This window comes from Scyliorhinus torazame, chromosome 7 (assembly GCF_047496885.1).
Source record: "Scyliorhinus torazame isolate Kashiwa2021f chromosome 7, sScyTor2.1, whole genome shotgun sequence".
Classification (NCBI taxonomy): domain Eukaryota; kingdom Metazoa; phylum Chordata; class Chondrichthyes; order Carcharhiniformes; family Scyliorhinidae; genus Scyliorhinus; species Scyliorhinus torazame.
The window spans coordinates 53894618-53916925 of NC_092713.1; the positions used below are offsets into that span (position 1 = coordinate 53894618).

The 22308-nt window shown below is 44.4% G+C and overlaps 2 protein-coding genes and 1 long non-coding RNA gene across 5 annotated transcripts in view; 1 reads left to right on the forward strand and 2 right to left on the reverse strand.

The window, feature by feature from the left end:
* LOC140426226 (dynein light chain Tctex-type 5-B) overlaps positions 1 to 11410 on the reverse strand; it is a 46924-nt gene extending 35514 nt beyond the window's left edge. Inside the window, exon 1 of the mRNA XM_072510723.1 lies at positions 11245 to 11410. The gene's annotated coding sequence lies outside the window, so the exon portion shown is untranslated. The remainder of the gene's footprint in view (positions 1 to 11244) is intronic.
* A 1803-nt stretch (positions 11411 to 13213) lies between these two features.
* Positions 13214 to 16397, reverse strand: LOC140426230 (uncharacterized). Of its 2 annotated transcripts, none has more exons than XR_011948162.1 (2): positions 16181 to 16397; positions 13214 to 15082 (listed from the first exon to the last, which is right to left on the reverse strand). It is a non-coding gene; the product is annotated as an uncharacterized lncRNA (long non-coding RNA). The 2 variants fall into 2 exon arrangements; XR_011948161.1 differs by lacking the exon at positions 16181 to 16397 and adding an exon at positions 15749 to 15902.
* Positions 15757 to 22308, forward strand: part of LOC140426227 (BTB/POZ domain-containing protein 19-like) — a 253562-nt gene continuing 247010 nt past the window's right edge. For both annotated transcript variants that reach the window (XM_072510724.1, XM_072510725.1), the window contains exon 1: positions 15757 to 16052. In XM_072510724.1, coding sequence (XP_072366825.1) covers positions 15757 to 16052 — 296 coding nt within the window. The remainder of the gene's footprint in view (positions 16053 to 22308) is intronic.

The following is a 22308-nucleotide window of genomic DNA, read 5'->3' on the forward strand; positions in this document are numbered from 1 at the left end:
TTTCCTCCAAATCATTTATATATACTACAAACAGCAAAGGTCCCAGCACTGATCCCTGTGGAACACCACTGGTCACAGCCCTCCAATGAGAAAAGCATCCTTCCATTGCTACTCTCTGCCTTCTATGGCCTAGCCAGTTCTGTATCCACCTTGCCAGCTCACCCCTGATCCCGTGTAACTTCACCTTTTGTACTAGTCTACCATGAGGGACCTTGTCAAAGGCCTTACTGAAGTCCATATAGACAACATCCACTGCCCTACCTGCATCAATCATCTTAGTGACCTCCTCGAAAAACTCTATCAAGTTAGTGAGACACGACCTCCCCTTCACAAAACCGTGCTGCCTCTCACTAATACGTCCATTTGCTTCCAAATGGGAGTAGATCCTGTCTCGAAGAATTCTCTCCAGTAGTTTCCCTACCACTGAAGTAAGGCTCACCGGCCTGTAGTTCCCGGGATTATCCTTGCTACCCTTCTTAAACAGAGGAACAACATTGGCTATTCTCCAGTCCTCCGGGACATCCCCTGAAGACAGCGAGGATCCAAAGATTTCTGTCAAGACCTCAGCAATTTCCTCTCCAGCCTCCTTCAGTATTCTGGGGTAGATTCCATCAGGCCCTGGGGACTTATCTGCCTTAATATTTTTTAAGACACCCAACACCTCGTCTTTTTGGATCTCAATGTGACCCAGGCTATCTACACACGCTTCTCCAGACTCAACATCTACCAATTTCTTCTCTTTGGTGAATACTGATGCAAAGTATTCATTTAGTACCTCGCCCATTTCCTCTGGCTCCACACATAGATTCCCTTGCCTATCCTTCAGTGGGCCAACCCTTTCCCTGGCTACCCTCTTGCTTTTTATGTACGTGTAAAAAGCCTTGGGATTTTCCTTAACCCTATTTGCCAATGACTTTTCGTGACCCCTTCTAGCCCTCCTGACTCCTTGCTTAAGTTCCTTCCTACTTTCCTTATATTCCACGCAGGCTTCGTCTGTTCCCAGCCTTTTAGCCCTGACAAATGCCTCCTTTTTCTTTTTGACGAGGCCTACAATATCTCTCGTCATCCATGGTTCCCGAAAATTGCAGTATTTATCCTTCTTCCTCACAGGAACATGCCGGTCTTGAATTCCTTTCAACTGCCACTTGAAAGCCTCCCACATGTCAGATGTTGATTTGCCCTCAAACATCCGCCCCCAATCTATGTTCTTCAGTTCCCGCCTAATATTGTTATAATTAGCCTTCCCCCAATTTAGCACATTCATCCTAGGACCACTCTTATCCTTGTCCACCAGTACTTTAAAACTTACTGAATTGTGGTCACTGTTACCGAAATGCTCCCCTACTGAAACATCTACCACCTGGCCGGGCTCATTCCCCAATACCAGGTCCAGTACCGCCCCTTCCCTAGTTGGACTGTCTACATATTGTTTTAAGAAGCCCTCCTGGATGCTCCTTACAAACTCCGCCCCGTCTAAGCCCCTGGCACTAAGTGAGTCCCAGTCAATATTGGGGAAGTTGAAGTCTTCCATCACCACAACCCTGTTGTTTTTACTCTTTTCCAAAATCTGTCTACCTATCTGCTCCTCTATCTCCCGCTGGCTGTTGGGAGGCCTGTAGTAAACCCCCAACATTGTGACTGCACCCTTCTTATTCCTGATCTCTACCCATATAGCCTCACTGCCCTCTGAGGTGTCCTCTCGCAGTACAGCTGTGATGTTCTCCCGAACCAGTAGCGCAACTCCGCCTCCCCTTTTACATCCCCCTCTATCCCGCCTGAAACATCTAAATCCTGGAACGTTTAGCTGCCAATCCTGCCCTTCCCTCAACCAGGTCTCTGTAATGGCAACAACATCATAGTTCCAAGTACTAATCCAAGCTCTAAGTTCATCTGCCTTACCCGTAATACTTCTTGCATTAAAACATATGCACTTCAGGCCACCAGACCCGCTGTGTTCAGCAACTTCTCCCTGTCTGCTCTGCCTCAGAGCCACACTGTCCCTATTCCCTAGTTCTCCCTCAATGCTCTCACCTTCTGACCTCTTGCTCCCGTGCCCACCCCCTGCCATACTAGTTTAAACCCTCCCGTGTGACACTAGCAAACCTCGCGGCCAGGATATTTATGCCTCTCCGGTTTAGATGCAACCCGTCCTTCTTACACAGGTCACACTGCCCCGGAAGAGCTCCCAGTGGTCCAGATAATGGAAACCCTCCCTCCTACACCAGCTGTTTAGCCACGTGTTTAGCTGCTCTATCTTCCTATTTCTAGTCTCACTGGCACGTGGCACAGGGAGTAATCCTGAGATTACAACCCTCGAGGTCCTGTCTTTTAACTTTCTGCCTAGCTCCCTGAACTCCTGATGCAGGACCTCATGCCCCTTCCTGCCTATGTCGTTAGTACCAATATGTACAACGACCTCTGCCTGTTTGCCCTCCCCCTTCAGGATGCCCTCTACCCGTTCGGAGACATCCTGGACCCTGGCACCAGGGAGGCAACATACCATCCTGGAGTCTCTTTCACGTCCACAGAAGCGCCTATCTGTGCCCCTGACTATAGAGTCCCCTATTACTATTACTCTTCTGCGCTTTGACCCTCCCTTCTGAACATCAGAGCCAGCCGTGGTGCCACTGCTCTGGCTGCTGCTGTTTTCCCCTGATAGGCTATCCCCCCCGACAGTATCCAAAGGGGTATATCTGTTCGAGAGGGGGACAACCACAGGGGATTCCTGCACTGACTGCCTGCCCTTTCTGGTGGTCACCCATTTCTCTGCCCGCACCTTGGGTGTGACCACATTTACATAACTGCGATCTATGACGCTTTCCGCCACCTGCATGCTCCTAAGTGCATCCAATTGCTGCTCCAACCGAACCATGCGGTCTGTGAGGAGCTGCAGTTGGGTGCACTTTCTGCAGATGAAGCCATCCGGGACGCTGGAAGCCTCCCGGACCTGCCACATCTCACAGTCAGAGCACAGCACCCCTCTAACTGACATTGCGTCAATGAATTAAAATTAAAAAATTAAAATTTAAATTAAAAAACATTTTTTTTTTGAATATTTTTTTTTTTAAATTTCAAAGTTACTGTTAACTATCTGTTTCCTAGCACTAGATTTCTAATAGAAATGCTAAAGCTAAATATAGTACTCTCCGATCTCTGGCTTAGATGTCCCTCTAAATTATAATTAAGTAATTATGTTTAATTAGTTACCAATGCTCAATTTTTTTAAATTTAGTGTATTATCCCAACCAGGCACTCAGGCCACAGCTTTTCTGTGATGTCACTTCAGTTTCCCCCCGACACATGTATGGGCCTAACATTGTTCCTAGGTGGGGGACCTGGCTGTTGGTGGCGTTGCTGGTTCGGGGGGTTTTGTTGGCATTCGCGGGCGTAATGTCCCATGTGTGCACAATTATAGCAACCTCATGACGCCTGTGCTCTGGGGTTCTGTGTGGTGACCGGATTCATGGGGGTGTGTGCTGCCTGTGCAGTCGGTGGTGCGGGTGCTTTCCTTTTCGGGGCATGGGGGTCTCTATTGTAATTTTTTGTGTCCTCCACATATTTCTGGGCGGTTTCATTTAGGTCTTGCCAATTGGGGGCACCTTCCTTATCTAAATTTTGCCCAAAAGTATACCTAAATCCATTTTGCACTGAAAGCAGTGACTGCAACTTCTCAATGTGTTGTCTACATTTCGCGTGATCTACTGTGCTCTGTCTTTGTTCTGTAGTGGAGCTATGGAGCGTTCGTAAAGCTGCCTTTAAATCCGCGCATTGATTCGTTAACTGTGCTACCTGCTGTTCGGTCTCTTCTTGTACCAAGACTGCGCGCTGTGTATCTTGGTAGGCTTTATCGTACTGGGTCTGAAAGCTGCTAAGGTGAACTAAACAAGATTGGTGTGCCCGTTTGACATCAGCCACCTCTTTATCTTTAGCTGCCAACTGATCCCAGAGTTGCCCAATAATCTTTTCGCTTTCACTATTGTTTCCCTCATTCTTCTCTTCTTTCTCAACCAGCTCCCTGCGGAGCGTCCTCACGACCTCCTCTGTGCCTCGCAACTGTGCCAAACAGGACACTATTGCCATCTGCTTTCGCACTATCACTGTATTTTTCTTAGGCACCTTGGTTAGGTTGTCCCACCAGGTTTGTCCTATGCTTCCTGGACCTGACTCTTCATCTGAACAAAAGTCAGACCATTCTTTCCCCTTTAAATACTTCCTCAACTCTTCTTCCCATATGGGGCACTGCTCTGCTCTGTTGGTTGCTGCGACCTCGAGTTCCTGTGAGTTCATTAAATGTTCCATCGCTTTTGTGGCCATTGCTTCTAATCTCACTTGCTCTACTTTTAATCTCTGTTTCCTACTTTTAATCTCTGTTTCCTATCATTAATTTCTCTTGCACTACTTTGATTTATCTTTTCCTACCTTTAATTTGGGACAGGGGGATAAGGCGGCGATTTGAACTGCGGGTATGGCCTAAGCTATTTCCCGGTTCACAATTCCCTTGATAGTTTTGACACAATCTAACATGTTTATCTTATATCCCCGTTAATACGCATGCAGGTTAGTACACACTTCTGAAATTCGGTGATTTGGGCGATATGGGCTTGCACTTGTGGTTCTTTCTCTTTCACGCAGTTGGATTTCAAAGTTTGTGGGTTCTCTCGGAGTGACAAAATCACTTCTAATTCGAGTCCCTGCGGAGTCGCCAATAATGTTGCCAATCGGCACCCGAGTAATGTTGCCAATTAATAATGATCTTTAGAGTCGCCAGGTTTCAAATTATACCATCACAAGGCTTTACCGGATATCGAACAAAGGACCACACAACCAGTTAGTCAGTTCAAGTTCAAAGATGGTTTATTTACACACAAGGATTACTTCGACATGCAACGCAGAACGCTATAAGTTAAACTACACCTAACAACTACAATAACCTTGGGGCAGCACGGTAGCATTGTGGATAGCACAATTGTTTCACAGCTCCAGGGTCCCAGGTTCGATTCCACCTTGGGTCACTGTCTATGCGGAGTCTGCACATCCTCCCCGTGTGTGCGTGGGTTTCCTCCGGGTGCTCCGGTTTCCTCCCACAGTCCAAAGATGTGCAGGTTAGGTGGATTGGCCATGATCAATTGCCCTTAGTGTCCAAAATTGTCCTTAGTGTTGGGTGGGGTTACTGGGTATGGGGATAGAGTGGAGGTGTTGACCTTGGGTAGGGTGCTCTTTCCAAGAGCCGGTGCAGACTTGATGGGCCGAATGGCCTCCTTCTGCACTGTAAATTCTATGATAAACCTATACTTAACTTCAGGGCAACCTATGCAGATGGACAAGGCCTTTGTCCGGATCTTGCGTGGCTGGGTGGAAGAAGTGGCTCTGTTTCTGCTGGGCTCATCCGTCTGGTAGCGATCGTTGGTCTTGAACTTGTCTGTCTGGTCATTATGCTACACTTTGGTTGGCATAGGCCGGATCCAAGAGAGACCGAGCACAGGGCTGTGTCTCTTCTTATCCCTCCCACCACATGGATTGCAGAAACTGGTTAGTCAGTCTGGGTAGCTATCGTAGGACTGGCAGTAGTGTCGAACCCGAGTAATAGAAGTGTAAATGGTTTAATAAACGTGTTGAAGTTATCTCCACGTCTGTCAAGTGCACCACAAGGAAGCTGCTTATGCTAAACCTAGCGCATAACAAATCAGCATCTAGTTATTTGGGTTGCAAATACACACCCAAGCTCTGCGTCTGTCTGAGTCCTGGGTTGGCCATAATTCCCATGGTCCTTTGCAGGTGGCCATCTGAGTTGGCTACAACGGGGATAGGGGAGGGGCCTGGGCTGAATGGACTCCTTCTGCATTGTAGGAATTCTATGAAAATTGGATAGATTTCCTCAGGCGATATATGTAATCCAACTTGTCCTCACCCATACATTTATACTTCTAACAGCGGTTGTTGGATATGATTGGATTGTAAAACCATGGCTAAAATTCTATTCCATGTCCACTGTAGCTGTCCTACTGCTGCCTTGGTTAAGCTCAATTGGCTCAGAACAGACCAAGGATTGAACCAGAGGTTGGTGGATCCATGTGCATTTATTTTACTGAGCTAAAGTAATGAGTGTTGCCAAGAATATCACAACCTTGTGTATATCAAAGAAAACTAACATGTTCCAACAGGCAAAGAAATATCTAAGTAATGTTCCAACTTGTTTATTTGTTCAGCAGCCTTCATTTACTGATTACACAGTACTGAAGCAAACATCTCGGCCTAACAATTCCTGCCACACAACGGTGTTGTTGGAATCCTGACTGGGCGGAATGTCTGGCTGTCAACTGATCTTGATGCTGATCCTAAAATATATCCCATGATTAGTGCATTTGTGTACTAGGTAGCAGGTTGGGGTTATGAATATGCACACCCATAAGTCTTTCTGCACCAGTGTCCCCTTTCAAATCATGTTAGTTACAACTGATGAGACACGGTTAGTCGGTGAAGCATCAAGCACAAGGGAGCTGGAATGAGGAGTGAAAATGCATACCAGGGCGGCACTGTGGCCCCGGGTCACTGTCTGTGTGGAGTTTGCACATTCTCCCTGTGTCTGCGTGGGTCTCAACCCACACCCCAAAGATGTGCAGGGAAGGTGGATTGGCCATGCAAAAATTGCCCCATAAATTGGAAAAAAAATGAATTGGGTCCTTTAAATTTTTTAAAAAGAAAAAAAAAGAAAATGCAAACCGCCTGGGTTCGGAAAAGCATCAGGGGATGACAGCCCCCGATGTAGAGCCTTCTGATCCTAACCTCACAGATTGTGTTCTGTATAGAAGGATGTTGAACAAACCTCACAATCCTGTGGAACTACTGAGGACAACCTCAGAAGATGTGAGGTAGATGGTGTGAGTTTCAGTGGAGTTCAATACCATCCATTGTGGCCAGCACATATAATTGGAAGGAGGCAAGCCAAGGTTACCCGGACAGATGATATAGCAGCCCAGTTACTACAGAGTCATGTCCAAAATATCTACGCTGATCTAATTCTGGTTTCTTGACCAGTCTGATTTTAATTATTTCACCACTGGCAACTTACCTTCAGCTGCCAGCCCTAAACTATGGAATTTCCTTCCTCAACCTCTCCACCTCTCTATTATTCTTTCCTCCATTAAGATGCTCCTTAAAACCTACCTTTTGACCAAAGTTATGGCCCTCTGCCTTAATATCTCTTTATGTGGCTCAGTGTCAAATTTTCTAACTCTCCTGCGAAGTTGCTCTGTAAGTCCAAAGTATTGTTATTACCTCCACAGGAGAGCCACCTCAGTCGCAACAAGCACGGTATTTTAGCAATGCATTGATTATTCTTATATAGGCAAATACGACAGCCAATTTGCACACAGCAAGGGAAATGCTGATCAGTAAATCTGCTTTCATGGTTCTAGTTGGAGCAGGAATATTAGCCAGGACATTGAAACTTTAATTTAGCTATCATGGGATCATTTGCAACTACCTAAACAGGCAAATGGAGGAAGTTAAATGTCTCATCCAAAAGAAACAAAGAAACAAAGAAAAGTATAGTACAGGAACAGGCCCTTAAGCCCTCCAAGCCTCCGCTGATCACGCTGTCCATCTAACTTAAAACCTTCTACACATCTGGGGTCCATTTCTCGCTATTCCCATCCTATTCATGTGTTTGAATGTCTCCCTTAAATGTCACTATAATACCTGCTTCCACCACCTCCTCCAGCAGCGAGTTCCAGGCATCCACTATCCTCTGCGTAAAAAACTTCCCTTGCACATCTCCTCTAAATTATGCCCCTTGCACCTTAAACCTATGTAGTAATTGACGCTTGCACCCTGGGGAAAGTTTCTGACTATCCACTCTGACCATGTCTCTCATAATTACGTAGACATCTATCAGGTCGCCCCTCAACTTCCGTCGTTCTAGTGAGAACATACCTCATGTATCCGAACTCTCCTCATAGCTAATGCCCTCCATACCAGGCAACATCCTGGTAAACTTCTTCTGTACTCTTTCAAAGCCTCCAAATCCTTCTGGTAGTGTGGCAACCAGAATTGAACACTATATTCTAAGTGTGGCTTAACTACGGTTCTATGTAGCTGCAGCACGACTTGCCAATTTTTATACTTAATGCCCCGGCCGATGAAAGCAAGCATGCTCTATGAATTTTTGACTACCTTCTCCATCTGCATTACCACTTTCAGTGACCTGTGGACCTGTACACCCATCCCTTGGGAGGGAAATAGAGAACCTAGTGGAATGGTGTAACGATCAATGTCAGCAAAACTAAAGAGCTGGTCATTGACTTCAGGAAGCAAAGCACTGTACACACCCCTGTCTGCATCAATTGGGCCGAGGTGGAGATGGTTGACAGCTTCAAATTCCTAGGTGTGCACATCACCAAAAATCTGTCCTTGTCCACCCATGTTGATGCTACGACCAAGAAAGCACAACAGCTCCTATACTTCCTCAAGAAACTAAGGAAATTCGGCATGTCCACATTGACTCTTACCAACATTTACCGATGCACCATAGAAAGCATCCTATCTGGCTGCATCACAGCCTGTTAGGGCAACTGCTCGGCCCAAGACCGCAAGAAACTACAGAGAGTCGTGAACACAGCCCGGTCCATCACACAAACCCGCCTCCCAACTATTGGCACTGTCTACACGTCCCGCTGCCTTGGGAAAGCGGGCAGCATAATCAAAGACCCCTCCCACCCGGCTTACTCACTCTTCCAACTTCTTCCATCGGGCAGGAGATACAAAGGTCTGAGAACACGCACTAATGGGCAGCACGGTAACATAGTGGTTAGCACAATTGCTTCACAGCTCCAGGGTCCCAGGTTCGATTCCCAGCTTAGGTCACTGTCTGTGCGGAGTCTGCATATTCTCCCCGTGTGTGTGTGGGTTTCCTCCAGATGCTCCGGTTTCCTCCCACAGTCCAAAGATGTGCAGGTTAGGTGGATTGGCCATGCTAAATTGCCCTCAGTGTCCAAAATTGCCCTTAGTGTTAGGTGGGGTTACTGGGTTATGGAGATAGGGTGGAGGTGTGGGCTTGGGTAGGGTGCTCTTTCCAAGAGCCGGTGCAGACTTGATGGTCTGAATGGCCTCCTTCTGCACTGTAAATTCTATGAACACGCACTAACTTCTCTATAAATGTTGGAAAGACAAAGGAACTGATCATCGACTTCAGGAAGCATTGCAGGACACACACTCCCGTCTGCATCAATGGTTCCGAAGTGGCGATGGTCGACAGCTTTAAGTTCCTGGGGGTCACCATCACCAACAGTCTGTCCTGGTCCACTCACGTTGATGCAACAGTCAAGAAAGCCCAACAACGTCTCTACTTCCTACGGAAGCTAAAGAAATTCAGCATGTCTGCATCGACTCTCACAAACTTCTACAGATGTGCCATAAAGAGCATCCTGTGGCTTGGTATGGCAACTGCTTGGTCCAAGATCGCAAGAAACTGCAGAGTGTGGTGAACTCAGCCCAACGCATCACACAAGCTTGCCATCCTCACATTGATTCTGTATACACCTCCCGCTGCCTCAGGAAGGCAGACAGCTTTATCAGAGACCCCTCCCACCCAGGCATTGCCTTCTTCCAGACCTTTCCATCAGGCAGAAGATACAGAAGTCTGACGACCTGCACATCCAGACGTAGGAACAGCTTCTTCCCCACAGCTATAAGACTCCTCAACGACTCCCCCTCGGACTGATCTGTTCGCTGTAAGAACACTATTCACGATACCCTATGATGCTCTTGCTTTGTATTTGCTTTGTTAGCCCCTTGTTCAGCACTGTAACCAATCACTGTTTGTCGATGCACCATTCCTCTATGTACTCTGTTGATTATTCTTTTTGTCTACTACGTAGGTACTGTGTACATTCCCTCTGCCGCAGAAAAATACTTTTCACTGTACTTCAGTACATGTGACAATAAATCAAATCAACAGATTCAACATCTTCTTTCCCGCTGTTACCAGACTCCTAAATTACCCTCTCATGGACTGATGGACTTATGGATTGATCTGATCGCTTCACACATCTTCTCTACTGAGTAGCACTACACTTCTGAATGCTTCACCCAATGTCTGTGTCTATGTATTTACATTGTGTATTTTATGTTTGCCCTATTGTGTATTTTCTTTTCAGGTACAGAATGATCTGTTTGAGCTGCACGCAGAACAATACTTTACGCTGTACCTCGGTACATGTGACAATAAACCAATCAATCCAATCTGCCTGTCAATACTCTTAAGGGCTCTGCCATTTACTGTATGAATAACTTAACATCATTGTCCTAATGCATCAGCATAAATTTTGTGCTCAAATCCTGGACAGAGATTTGAAACCCCAACATCTGGTCTCAGAAGGCCATTAACTGCGTCACTACCGTGACATATTATCTACCATTCCCCCTACTAGCCAGCTTATCTATTCTTCAGTCTTTTGACAATTGTTACACTTATCTAAGATGTTAATTTTAAAATACAGGAGTAACTTGCCACCACCAAGATCGACATCATCCTATTTTCCCAACCCTTTGTGTAGCATGTATGCCTGGACTCACTTTTTTAATATAAATTTAAAATACCCAATTCAATTTTTCCTAATTAAGGGGCAATTTAGTGTGGCCAATCCACCTACCCTGCACATGTTTGGGTTTTGGGGTGAGACCCACGCAGACACAGGGAGAATGTGCAAACTCCACACAGACAGTGACCCGGGGTTGGGACCGACCCAGGTCCTCAGCACCGTGAGGCAGCAGTGCTAACCGCTGCACCACTGTGTGACCCCTCGTCTAAACTCACCTAATGGTCCTGACAATCCAGGTGAATTTTTGAACCTGGCTGAATTGTGGCGATTAACAAAGGACATTGCATCTCCACTTTATCTTAAAAGTTACACACTGAGAATCATAAATTATTCATGCTCATTGGCACCTCATATGAATGGCTGCAGAAAATCTGGATGTCGCGTTACCCTTCTGCAACAACCTGTGTTTCAACAAAAAATATTATTCATCAAAAGCAATGTATTTTTCTTGAATTCTGTCCTATAGATGACACCTTTCAACATTTTTTGGAGATCATATAGATCATGTCATCCACTCCTCACTGGAGGGGAAATTTGTATTTTAAAAATAACACGACCTGGGTAGGAACTAAATACCGTACAATCTCCAACTAATTTTAACAACTTGAAATAAATGTTTACCAGCAAGGGAGTTAAACAGTCTTACCCTAGAAAGAAAGCGAAGGCAACAAATCTCTGCCAGATTTCTGCAGTCCAAGTTAAAAAAGCATTAAGACTCTCCCAAAACCTTACTTATTGCTGTGATCAATGTAGAAGCAGTCCTGATAAAAACATTGGCTTAATGTTTTGCACTTCCATGGGGATGTTATCAACTCTCTTTGAGCCTCCCAAAATGACTACAAAACAAAAAAAAAGGATTAATCATTCTCCCAATGCATTTACCACCTGATAAACGATTGACCATTGATTGAAAGGCTTATTGCACCACTGCACTACATGAAGGAAAGCGGACTCAAACTATTGAGGCAGCAGAGATCTGGGCAGCTTGCCACCCATATACGTCTCCAAGGCGACAACTTCAGCACTGTAACAATTTTCTCAAACAACATTAACTTTTGTCAGAGTCCAAGTCATATTACGTATATATTTTACCTCAATGTCTGACATGTTTGACATCAATCCCTTTACACTTTTCAAGTCATTAGTATTTGTTAGTCCTTGGCATATTTAGGGAGTTCGAAAAACATCTCATTACTAGGCTGGCTCTGTTACCTCATAGCTATGTCTGTGGTCACTTTTTAAATAAACACTGTAACATGTCTCAGTTGTAGTTTACATTTTTCTCATTCTTCCTAAAATTGTCATTGCATCTTCCCTTGCCAACAGGTATGCCAGGTTACGGGCATTTGGATGTATCAAATGTGATGTGAAACAATTAGCCCTCTAATTTTGCTTTCTGCTAATGCAGTGTACCTGGCCTCTGTCTCATATGTTCTCAAAGGTCAAGAACTCACTTCTCTGAGAATTGTGGTTCATTTAAATGACCATCAGCGAGTTTTGGCAAGCTCTCCACTATAATAGTCAAGTCCAATCCTACCGTTAACCAGTCTCCATACAGTTTTCCTTTCCAGTAGGAGTTGTAAACAACAATGATGGGTGAGCCTAGTAATATTAAGGCCAAGTGATATACTGCCACTGCTGCCTCAGCTGAAACCTGCTCGTTCATTTGCAAATAGTATGTAGACTTGTATCGGCGCTAGAAATAAAATGGTTCAATGTTGCTCTTTTCCAGAATGGTTCAGGGTATGTATGATATTTAGCAAGAAAAAACATTGTCGGCAAGTGGGTGTCCTTTGTTTGCAAGGATTATGCAATAAGATGTCAATATAGTCTTTCATATAGAAAACATGGCCAAACAGGTTGATTATCAACTTGCAAGCCCTTCCAATACACCTATGGCAGGTGGTAAGTCTGGGACTGTCTCCTGGTCATCCAGAACTTGCAGAAGGCAATAGCAAACCACTGCAGTACCTTGCCAAACATAACCATGGAACAACACCATCTTAGGGCCTAGTAACTGAAGAGGAGGAGGAGTCTCTCAGATAAGGGTGTCTCTAACAATTACAAACAAACAACACAATGATCAAATGATCAGTTTAGAAGAACTGTAAAGGCACCTTTCAAGCGAGTGACTGAAGCCCATTAAGATCTTACGTTTTCCTATACAATTCAAAGAGAGAGAGAATGAACAAATTGATGTTTGTGGATCTTTATCTAGAGCAAAGATTAGTAATGTATTTATTTCTCTTCACATAAATACAAGTTGTTGTTATTGTTGGACTACTGTTTAAGACATTGGGTAAGTTAAGGTCAAAAAGGATTATCTGCAGTCAAGGAACCAACTGGTGCTATATTCAGAAACCTTGCATCATGTTGAGAATATCTGCTGTATCAGGATGTAAAGGTTAAGAAAGGATTCTGGATATAAAAGTGGCAGAAAGATATAGTTGACTTGAAGCATCTTTTACACAGGAAAAGTAGGTAAATACAATCTTCCTTCTCCATACAGGTAAATCAATATATAGTTAATATTGTCAAATTTAGGCTAAATGCCTTATAAGCTACAACGATTATGGATATTGACAAACCATTGAAGAAATCACATTGCAATTAACTGAGGAGCCAACGTAAATTCTCTTTAATGTATATTTATATGAATAATTTGAAAAATTACATTTTCATGCTCTGATTTTGGATACAATTTTAGACTGTTGATGAGCATCAGGAGTTCCTATCATTCAGAGTATCATTTTAAAAGATAGTACTTAGGGTTCTGTGCAAAGTCAATAATCAACATTAATCTTTATCCCATGGTCTGTCACTGAATCATTGAATGGTTACAGCACACAAGTTTTAAAGTTTTTTTACTTCCCATTTTGTATATTGTTATGATCGGTTAGGGCCGAGTAACTTTTGTTTAAAGTAGAGAAAATTTGAAATCTCAGGTATTTACTAAGAGAGTAACGCCATAGGATTACATGGTTTTAAACAAACAGAAAATATTTTACTGTACAAGAGTCAACAAAAAGTAAACACTATCTTGTACTCTAACAGCCAGAGTTAAGACAGGATAAACATGAATTAACAGTCAAATTGTGGGCAAATACAAATTGCATTCAAATGACAGATATAATCAAGACAGATCCCACAGATGTTCTCAGTAACCTGCTTAGACATGTGATCAAAGTGAGTCACAAAAATCCTTTTGACTCTGTCTTCCTCACAATTTTAAATCCTCTCCTTCGCGGGTACTGGGCGGGATTCTCCACCCCCACGCCGAAGTGGCCGCGCCGTCGTGAACGCCGTTGAGGTTCACGACGGCGCGGAATGGCCCCGGTCCCGACCGATTCAGGCCCTGACACTGGGCCAGTATCGGGGCCGCGTCATCTACCCGCGCCAGGCCTTGTCGCCCGCGTAAAAGCGGCGCCGCATAGATGACGCGGCCGGCGCCGCATAACTGATGTCATCTGCGCATGTGTGGTTGCCGTCCTGTCCAAATCCGCCCCACAAGAAGATGGGGGACGGATCTTGCGGGGCCGTGGAAGGAAGGAGGTCCTCCTTCAGAGAGGATGGCTCGACGATCAGTGGGCACCGATCGCGGGCCACCCCACATTCAAGGTGAAGCGCGGTGCAGGATCCCCCCTCGCCCCCCCACAGGCCGCCCCCCACCGTTCACGCACTGCCCACGACTGTAGCGACCAGGTGTGGACGGCGCTGGGGGAAACCCGCCGTTTTGTCCGGGCCTCAGAATAGCGGGGGTGCCGGAGAATCGCCATTTTGGGTGTCTCCGGCGATTCTCCGGCCTGCGAAACCCGACCGGGCCGTTCCTGCCGCTTAGGAGAATCGAGGGAGGGCGTCGGACCGGCGTCCCCGGAAATTTCAGCGGCCCAGGCAATTCTCCCAACCGGCGCGGGAGTGGAGAATCACGCCCATGGCCTCTGATTCTCCTCAACAGCAACTCTAACTCAGCCTGGAAACCCTTGTTTTTTCTGCTTGTAATGAATTGTCAGGCAACCGGACTTTAGCTCAAACTTCCCCAATGACTGATCACCTCCCAAACGCTCAATCACTTTGTTTTTAGACTGTATCCCACGTTATTTGCTCGACTGCACTACAGATCTATATACTCAGACACAGTTCCAGATTCCCAGCTGCACTGCTGTCAGCTTTCATCCCAGTTGCAACAAGCTGCTACTGCTCCTGGGCGTCTGTGAGTCCAAATCCCAGTGGCACTGAGCTGATCCTTGGTCTTCAGACCCGAGCGTCTGGTGCTCCTGTGGTTGCTCCGAGACTTGAGTTGCTAACCTTCAGGTTCTCTAGTCCAGATTAATCATATGTGCTCTCTCTTTGCGCTGCATACTAGGTCAAATGAGCAGTCCTCTCGCGCCATCTCCCTCGGCCCTGTGGTCGGATTTGCGCACCATCCCTGCTACTCTACGCTTGCTCTGGAGCTCCGGGTTGTTGGGAGTCGTAGTCCTTGGCCTCTGAAAATATACAAAGTTCGAAAAAATAGCTTTTCAGCTTGGTTCTCATGTTTATCACCAATCTGACAACTGTCAAACACGCTGGATTTCTGTTTCATCTTACTCTTTATCGTCACACTGGAAACTCTTGACTTTGTTTATCCTACCATCCCCATGTGGGAATGCATCTTCACAACCCTGAAGGCAACCCACTGTTCAGTTAGAATTTCGCCTGACAATATCTGATTCCAATTCACCTGGACCAGGTCTGTTCCCATCCCATGAAAATGGACCTCCCCCGTTTAATTGTTTTTACACTCTGGATTGCTGCTTCTCTTTTTTCTATAGCTAACCTAAACCTGACAATGCTATGGTCACTGTCCCTTACATGTTCCCTCTCCAACCCGTTTTTGCCAGGCAAAGGGTGTGTGGAGGGGTTAGCACAAAAACAGGAATGTGCATGTATCCCACATCCGGGCACGTTGGAGGTTTCAGATAAAAGCAAATTAATGCAGAATCTGGAACAAAAACTGAAAATGCTGGACAATCTCAGCAGGTCTGGCAGCATCTGTGGAGAGAGAAGGGAGCTAAACTTTTGGAATCTGGATGACTGTTTGTCAAAGGCTTCAGCATCCCTTCCTGGGAAAATTACTTTCCTGATCATGGGCTCTTTATATGGCAAATTACCATGGCAAATGCTGGTTTTCAACACTTTTAAATTTGGCTTTCCTCAAATGAATGCACTTTGTTCATCTTTTCCTCCCTCCACGCAATTTTACATGCTCCCGTTTTATTTCCTTCTCTGGTGTTCTCCCTTCTCTCCATTTCCATCTCTCCCCGGCTGGCTGCAGGGCCGTCACCCCGGACGTGCAGCCTCCTGCCCCCCCGGGCTCGGAGACATGTCCGACCCTTTCCACTCCGCCTATTTGCGGGGAAACCTCGGCGCCTTCGCCGCCGACATGAGGAGAATGATCAACGCGCCGGAGTTGAGGTGAGAGCGGCCGGGGAAAGTAGGAAAGTTCGGGGATTACAAGAGAGTGGTAGGCCTCACGCTGACCACACCTGTAAATAATAGTTTGTGGATAACACTTAGTGAGGGGGGATTTTTAAAGAAATTACCATGAAAAGCTGCACTTCAGCAAGAACCAGTTGTGGGGAAAACGTTTGTAATAATTTAGCAACCCCAGGTACATAAACTGTCTTCAATACTGTTAAAATAAAAGCCTATTCTCCTACATCACAACAATAATGACCGCTTGAAAAATATTTATTGGGTGTGGTGTGTCGAGACATCTTGGGGGTTGTGAAAGACACTATATAAATGCAGATTCCTCCTGCTCGAGATTTATAACATCAACTGCATTTTTTGAATAAGCAACTGTCTTGATGCTCAGAATTGTTTTTGTTTTGCAGTCACACGCCACAGAGGCTGCCACTATCTTTTTTTTAAAATTTCTAAAATGAAAACCAAAGGGGGTTCAGACAATGTAGTAAGCCAGAAGACCCCAAATTCAGCAGTCTCTAAATGTTATTCAAGTATGCTCTGAGAGGCAGCCTGTAAATAATGGATGGGGATGTGTTTCTCACATCCTGCTGATTTCTCTACAGTTGCTGTTTGTTGCATGATTTTTTGCTGGAATTTTGCAGTTTTGCATTAAAAAAAATCCCAGGGGAAGTTAAGTTTGCTGAGCAGATTGGAGGAAAAACAAATTACTACCTCAAAAAAAAATCACGTGCCCTAACTTTTCAAAAGTAAGATGATAGCTGTCATGTCCAAGTTTCTGATGAGTGATGAAGCCACATTGAATGATTAACAATTGATGTAATCACTGCAAGATGACAACATCTGATAAATGTAAAATAAAGCATAGTGCATATGAGAATGCAAGCAATATATTGCAGGATTATAACACCTTCAGGTGTTCCAAAAACGTAGGTTCCAAGAGCCAAGAATAAATTCCATATGACTGAATAAAGTTGCAGCCAGGTATACTTCCAACATTTAAAGAAAATAAAGGTAATTGTATGTATATTTAATGTCAATATCTTTGTTGTTGTTCTTCCTGATATCTCCCTATATACGAGTCGGTGAAGGCTTTTTTTGTCAGGACTCTTCCAATTCTGGAAACATTAAATAATATATATTTATAAATCAATTTTTGAGATCACAGAGTGATCAAAAACGTTTTCTTGCCATGGAAGTACTTTTGACATGTTGTCATTTTGTAATGGCGAGAGATGCTCTCTTGTAATTGAGTGCTATCTATTATCTTGGGGGTTACCATTGGCTAGAAACTGAACTGGACCAGTCATATATATACTGTGGCTCCAAGAGCAGGTCAGAGGCTAGGGATTGTACAGAGAGTAACTCACTTCCCAATGTCCCAGAGCCTGTCTTCTACAAGGCAAAAGTCGGGAATGTGATGTCCACTTGCTTGGATGAGTGCAGCTCCAGCGACACTCAAGAAGCTTGACACCATCCAGGACAATGCAGCCCACTTGATTGGCATCCCATCCACCACCTTCAGCATTCACCTTCACCACTGATGCATAGTGGCAACAGTATGTACCATTGACAAGATGCACTGCAATAACCCACCAAGACTCTGTTAACAGCACCTTCCAAACAAGCGACTTCTAACACCTATAATGACAAAGGCAGCAGATGCAGGGGAACACTACTACCTGCAAGTTCCCCTCCAAGTCACACACCATCCTGACTTGGAACTATATCACCTTTCCTTTACTGGATCAAAATCCTGAAACTCTCATCCAAACAGCATTGTGGGTGTACCAACACCACATGAACTCAAGACTGGTGGTGCAGCCCTCGTAGACCTGTCATCGGCCTATGACATGATTTGGATTAAAAGCCTGATGGAACTCCCAAGGATTATACCCTGCCCCAAAACACTGTGTCTGCTTTTGGTAATGCTAAGCAATGGGTGGCTATGTATCCAGCGAGTCAACTCACCTCTGCAGCAGACTGCCACACAGAACAATACTGGCTGTGAAGAAAAGGGTATTATATTTAGTAATTTGGTGGTTTATTGTGTGAAGCTGTGAAGCAGGCTTGTGTCTATGTGAACATAATTTCATTAAGCTGGAGACTGGCGTCTACAAAGTTGAGGATGCCAAAGTGCCTAGGTGTGAAAGGCAGGCACTTGAAATAAATATGGCCAAGCTGATTCTTCCATCAGCAAAAAAGACATGGGTAGTAATTTGCATCAGGAGATAAATAAAGTTTGTTGTGTTCAGTTGTTAAATTTCAAAGGGAAGTAAAAAGGATATACAACTTGGAAAAGTCATAAATAAATAAGACATTGGAATTACATTGTATTTTACCTAAATATGGTGGCAGTAGGGGAAACTTAAATTATTTTTATGTTCTAGGAAAGGTACGTTTTGCAGTTTTGCATTTGACTCGAATGTGTGGCTTTTGACTTCATTATACATATTTTCTTGTGGCAAAATACAAAAAGAAAAGAATTGTGATAGCTGCCAAGTTTCCCTTTGGGATTCGGTTATCATGGCACCTACCCAACTGTCAGATCATAACTTCTGACATTATGATGCAAGGAAGATAATTGATTAAGCGGCTAAAGATAGTTGAGCATCGGGAACTACCCTGAGGATCTCCTGCAGTGATGTCCTGGAACTGAGATGACTGACCTCCAACAACCGTACGTATCTTCCTTTGTGCTCGGTTGAGTCCAACCAGCGAAGAGCTTTCCCCCTGAAAACGGTTTGCGATTGTGATCACCCAGAACAGACCATGGAACACATAACAACTCAATGCCTGACTCATAAATATGAAGGAGGTAATACAGTGATACACACTGCCACTTCTGATGTAATGTGCAAGCTTGACCACCTTGATATAAAGTTACAGTTGTTGCTACCCAAGCCATACAAAAGAGGTGGACTGCAGTGGTTCAAGAAGGCAGCTCATCACCACCCCTGTAAGTCTGACAAATTGATTCCCTAATGACAATTTCAGGAAGTGGCATGGCAGAGATTGGCAACTCAATATATAGGTGCTAACTTGATGGTGTATCACCTTGATGTTGCAATGTGTGATCTATGATGCGGTCCTCTTGGTTTCACATTTTTATCTCTAAGCTTTCCAGTTTAAAGATAGTAATAGAATCATGTGGCACTGAGGGAAGTCTTTACTGAAAGATGATATGCAGTATTTTCCTGGCTCATGGTACTTTTAAAATATATTACAGCCTAATAATAGCCCAAAATGAAATGACAGAAGCAAAACATTTTGCAAGCATCAAGTGAGATTTGGGAATTAAAATTTCCATGGGTGCATTTCTGAAATCATTTCCGATCCAAAACCGTTTTATGTTAGTTAACTACTTTTCTTTAAAAATAGCTGGGGCAGCTTCAGAGAAGAAGGATATAAGGTTACATATAAATATAGATGATTGGATGCTCTACAAATATGCTGACTTCAATTTGGGAAGCATGTAAAAATCATCAATTAGAAATTGAATGGTGCAGATTGTAATGATGGCCTAGAGCAGGGTTTCTCAAGGTTCCAATGATCTTTTAAGGAGTTCCATGGTAGGCCTGGCTGGTCCAATATGTGGCATTCAACTAATGTACTTTTGAACACAGCTACAAAACTAACAATCAGAGGTTGGTTTCTCGCTGTAGGCCTATCAACAGCTAATGCAGTGAAAACCAGCGTGTGATTGAATGAACTAGAAATAGTGGGAAAGTAAGTTTTTAAACTAAGTTCTAGGGAGAAAGCTGACCATGGAGCAGGAGGGAGGATTGGCCACGCAGCAAGGGGGAGGGAGTACCACGAAGCAGGAATGGTCATTGACGTCGGGAAAACAGCAGGACATGGAGGCGAGGCCGAGTAGGCTATGGAGTGAGGGGAGAACAGAGCCCCTCGGCAGACGAGAGGAAGGGAGGTCCATGTGCGTGAATGCGTGCGAAAGTGGTGAGTACGTGTGAGAAGGGAGGATGGGTATGTGCGACAGAGAAGGATGAGTGTGCATTTGTGAGGGGGGAGGGTGTGCGCGCGAGAGAGAGGGACGTGAGTACGTGTATTTCTGATATGAAAATTCAGCTATCCAGCATCACTCCTAATATTAAACAAATTTGTGAGCAGCATCACTCCTCCCACTAAACATGACAAAAAGAAAGTAAACCTTCAGTACTTTGATGACTAAGATAGCTTTTTAATTATGATAAATATGATCCCAGCTCATGTTGTTACTGGACTAGTTAAATCTGAGGGTGGAACACGGTTTCATCGATCCTAACTTTTATTTTCTGTTTAGAAAGGTGGATGGCAGTTACTGAACAGAATCACAGGGATCAGCTGATAAACAAGAAAAGATGATCTATATTACATAATTCCTTCACCCACACCTTTTCCTTTACATATAGATACAGATTTGTAAGGATAACATAATTTACAAAAGCCATCTTACTCGCTACTGTTTCACGATAAGTACACAGTCTACGTAAACCATTAGATGACCTGTGGTCAGACACACCACACTCGGAAACCCAGTGACAGATGCCACCCCAAACATACTATGGAACTCTCATCAACTCCCTCCAGAGGCCTGTCACATGTGAGCCAGCTGGTCTTGCTAAACTCTGCCTTTCACACAAAGGTTTACAATCTCAACTCTAGAAGAACTCGCTTTGGAATCTTCCCCAAATGATACTTTCACTTAGACGCCTTCAACAAGGATCCACCCCCAAGGTTTCAACCTCCCTTTCTCATGTTCCTTCCCCCTAGATCTCTACATACATTCAGGCTTCATTTTCACCCACTCTCTCAGGTATTTGGCTGTGCCAAGCAGAACACCACTGCTCCAAAGACCTGTAATAGTAGTAAGTTGCGAACCATTGGCTGTCCCCTCCGTTCTTCTGGCTTCTTGCAAGCCCGCTTTCTTCCAAATTTGCTTCCTGCAGTTCTATCTTTTAACTTGGAGTCTTTTCCTCTGCTCTTCACTTTTCAAGATTCATGTTCTTTTCCTCAAACTAGAAGGTCTTCTTGGACCTTTCTCCCTGGGTTTTGGACTCTTTTTCATTCTTTGGAACCTGCTCCCTGCAGTTTCTTCTGGAACCTGCTTCCAACTGAACTTAAAACTGCGATTCTGTTTCTCTCTGTCTCTGTGGGCCTCCTGTTGCTCGGCAACAACACATTTTTGGCACAATGTTTTAACTTCCCTAAACTACTCACCCCTTGATAACACAGCTTCCCACTTCAAGGGCCATAAAACCTAATTGAAATGCAGATATACAAACACATTCCCCAGGTTTACAGGCAGCTGTTTAAAATGAAAGCAAAACTTGCATGCCCAATCATCATTGTATATAACCAGTGAACCCTATAGTGACAATAATATGTGCTAAAAAAGCTTTTTCAAACAAAACGGCTATTCAGTCATAATTTTCCACTTTCTTCAAAAAATAACTAATTTCATTACAGGCCAGTAAAAAAGATATCTATGTAAGGACATTCGTAAACCAGTGGGTTTTTACCACAATATATAGTGTCATGGCCACCATTACTGAGACTAGCTTTCAATTCCATATTTATCAATTGAATATCAGTCCAAATATGAGCAGTTTAGGTGGCTTAGCCTTGCTAAATTGCCCCTTGGTGTCCAAAGGTTAGGTCAGGTTATGGGGATAGGGTGGGGGATTGGACCTGGGTGGGGTGCTCTTTTGGAGGGTGGGTGCAGACTCAATGGGCCAAATGGCCTCCTTCTGCATTGCAGGGATTCTGTGATTTCTATGAATTCAAATTCCACCAGCTACCATAGTGGGATTTGAAGCATGTTCCCAGAGCATCATTCTAGTGACATTACCATTATGCCACAGTCTCCTAATGAGTGTCACTAGCTGAAATTGCAAGCACTTGAAACTTCTTTATCTTGTGTAAATAAACAATGCAATTGACAAAAGATCAGAGAACCAGAGCTATGAATCAAGCCATGTTTTCGCTGGAACCAAGCTGTTTCGAAGGTCTTGTAGATGCCTGTGCTCTCAGCCAACCTTGCTCTGTGTTAAGTAGCAGTGTTAAAAATCAGAAGCCCCAGGAACTGGTTCAGGAATGGCGTAATTGATTCCTAGCCACCATTTTCACCCTTCCACGGAGCCTTCCCCAACTCCATGAAAATCTAGACCTATTTGCCAACCGCTGATAATAGATAGTACTTGCACATTCTTCACATGAGGGCAGCATTGGGTTTGGCTGTGATACA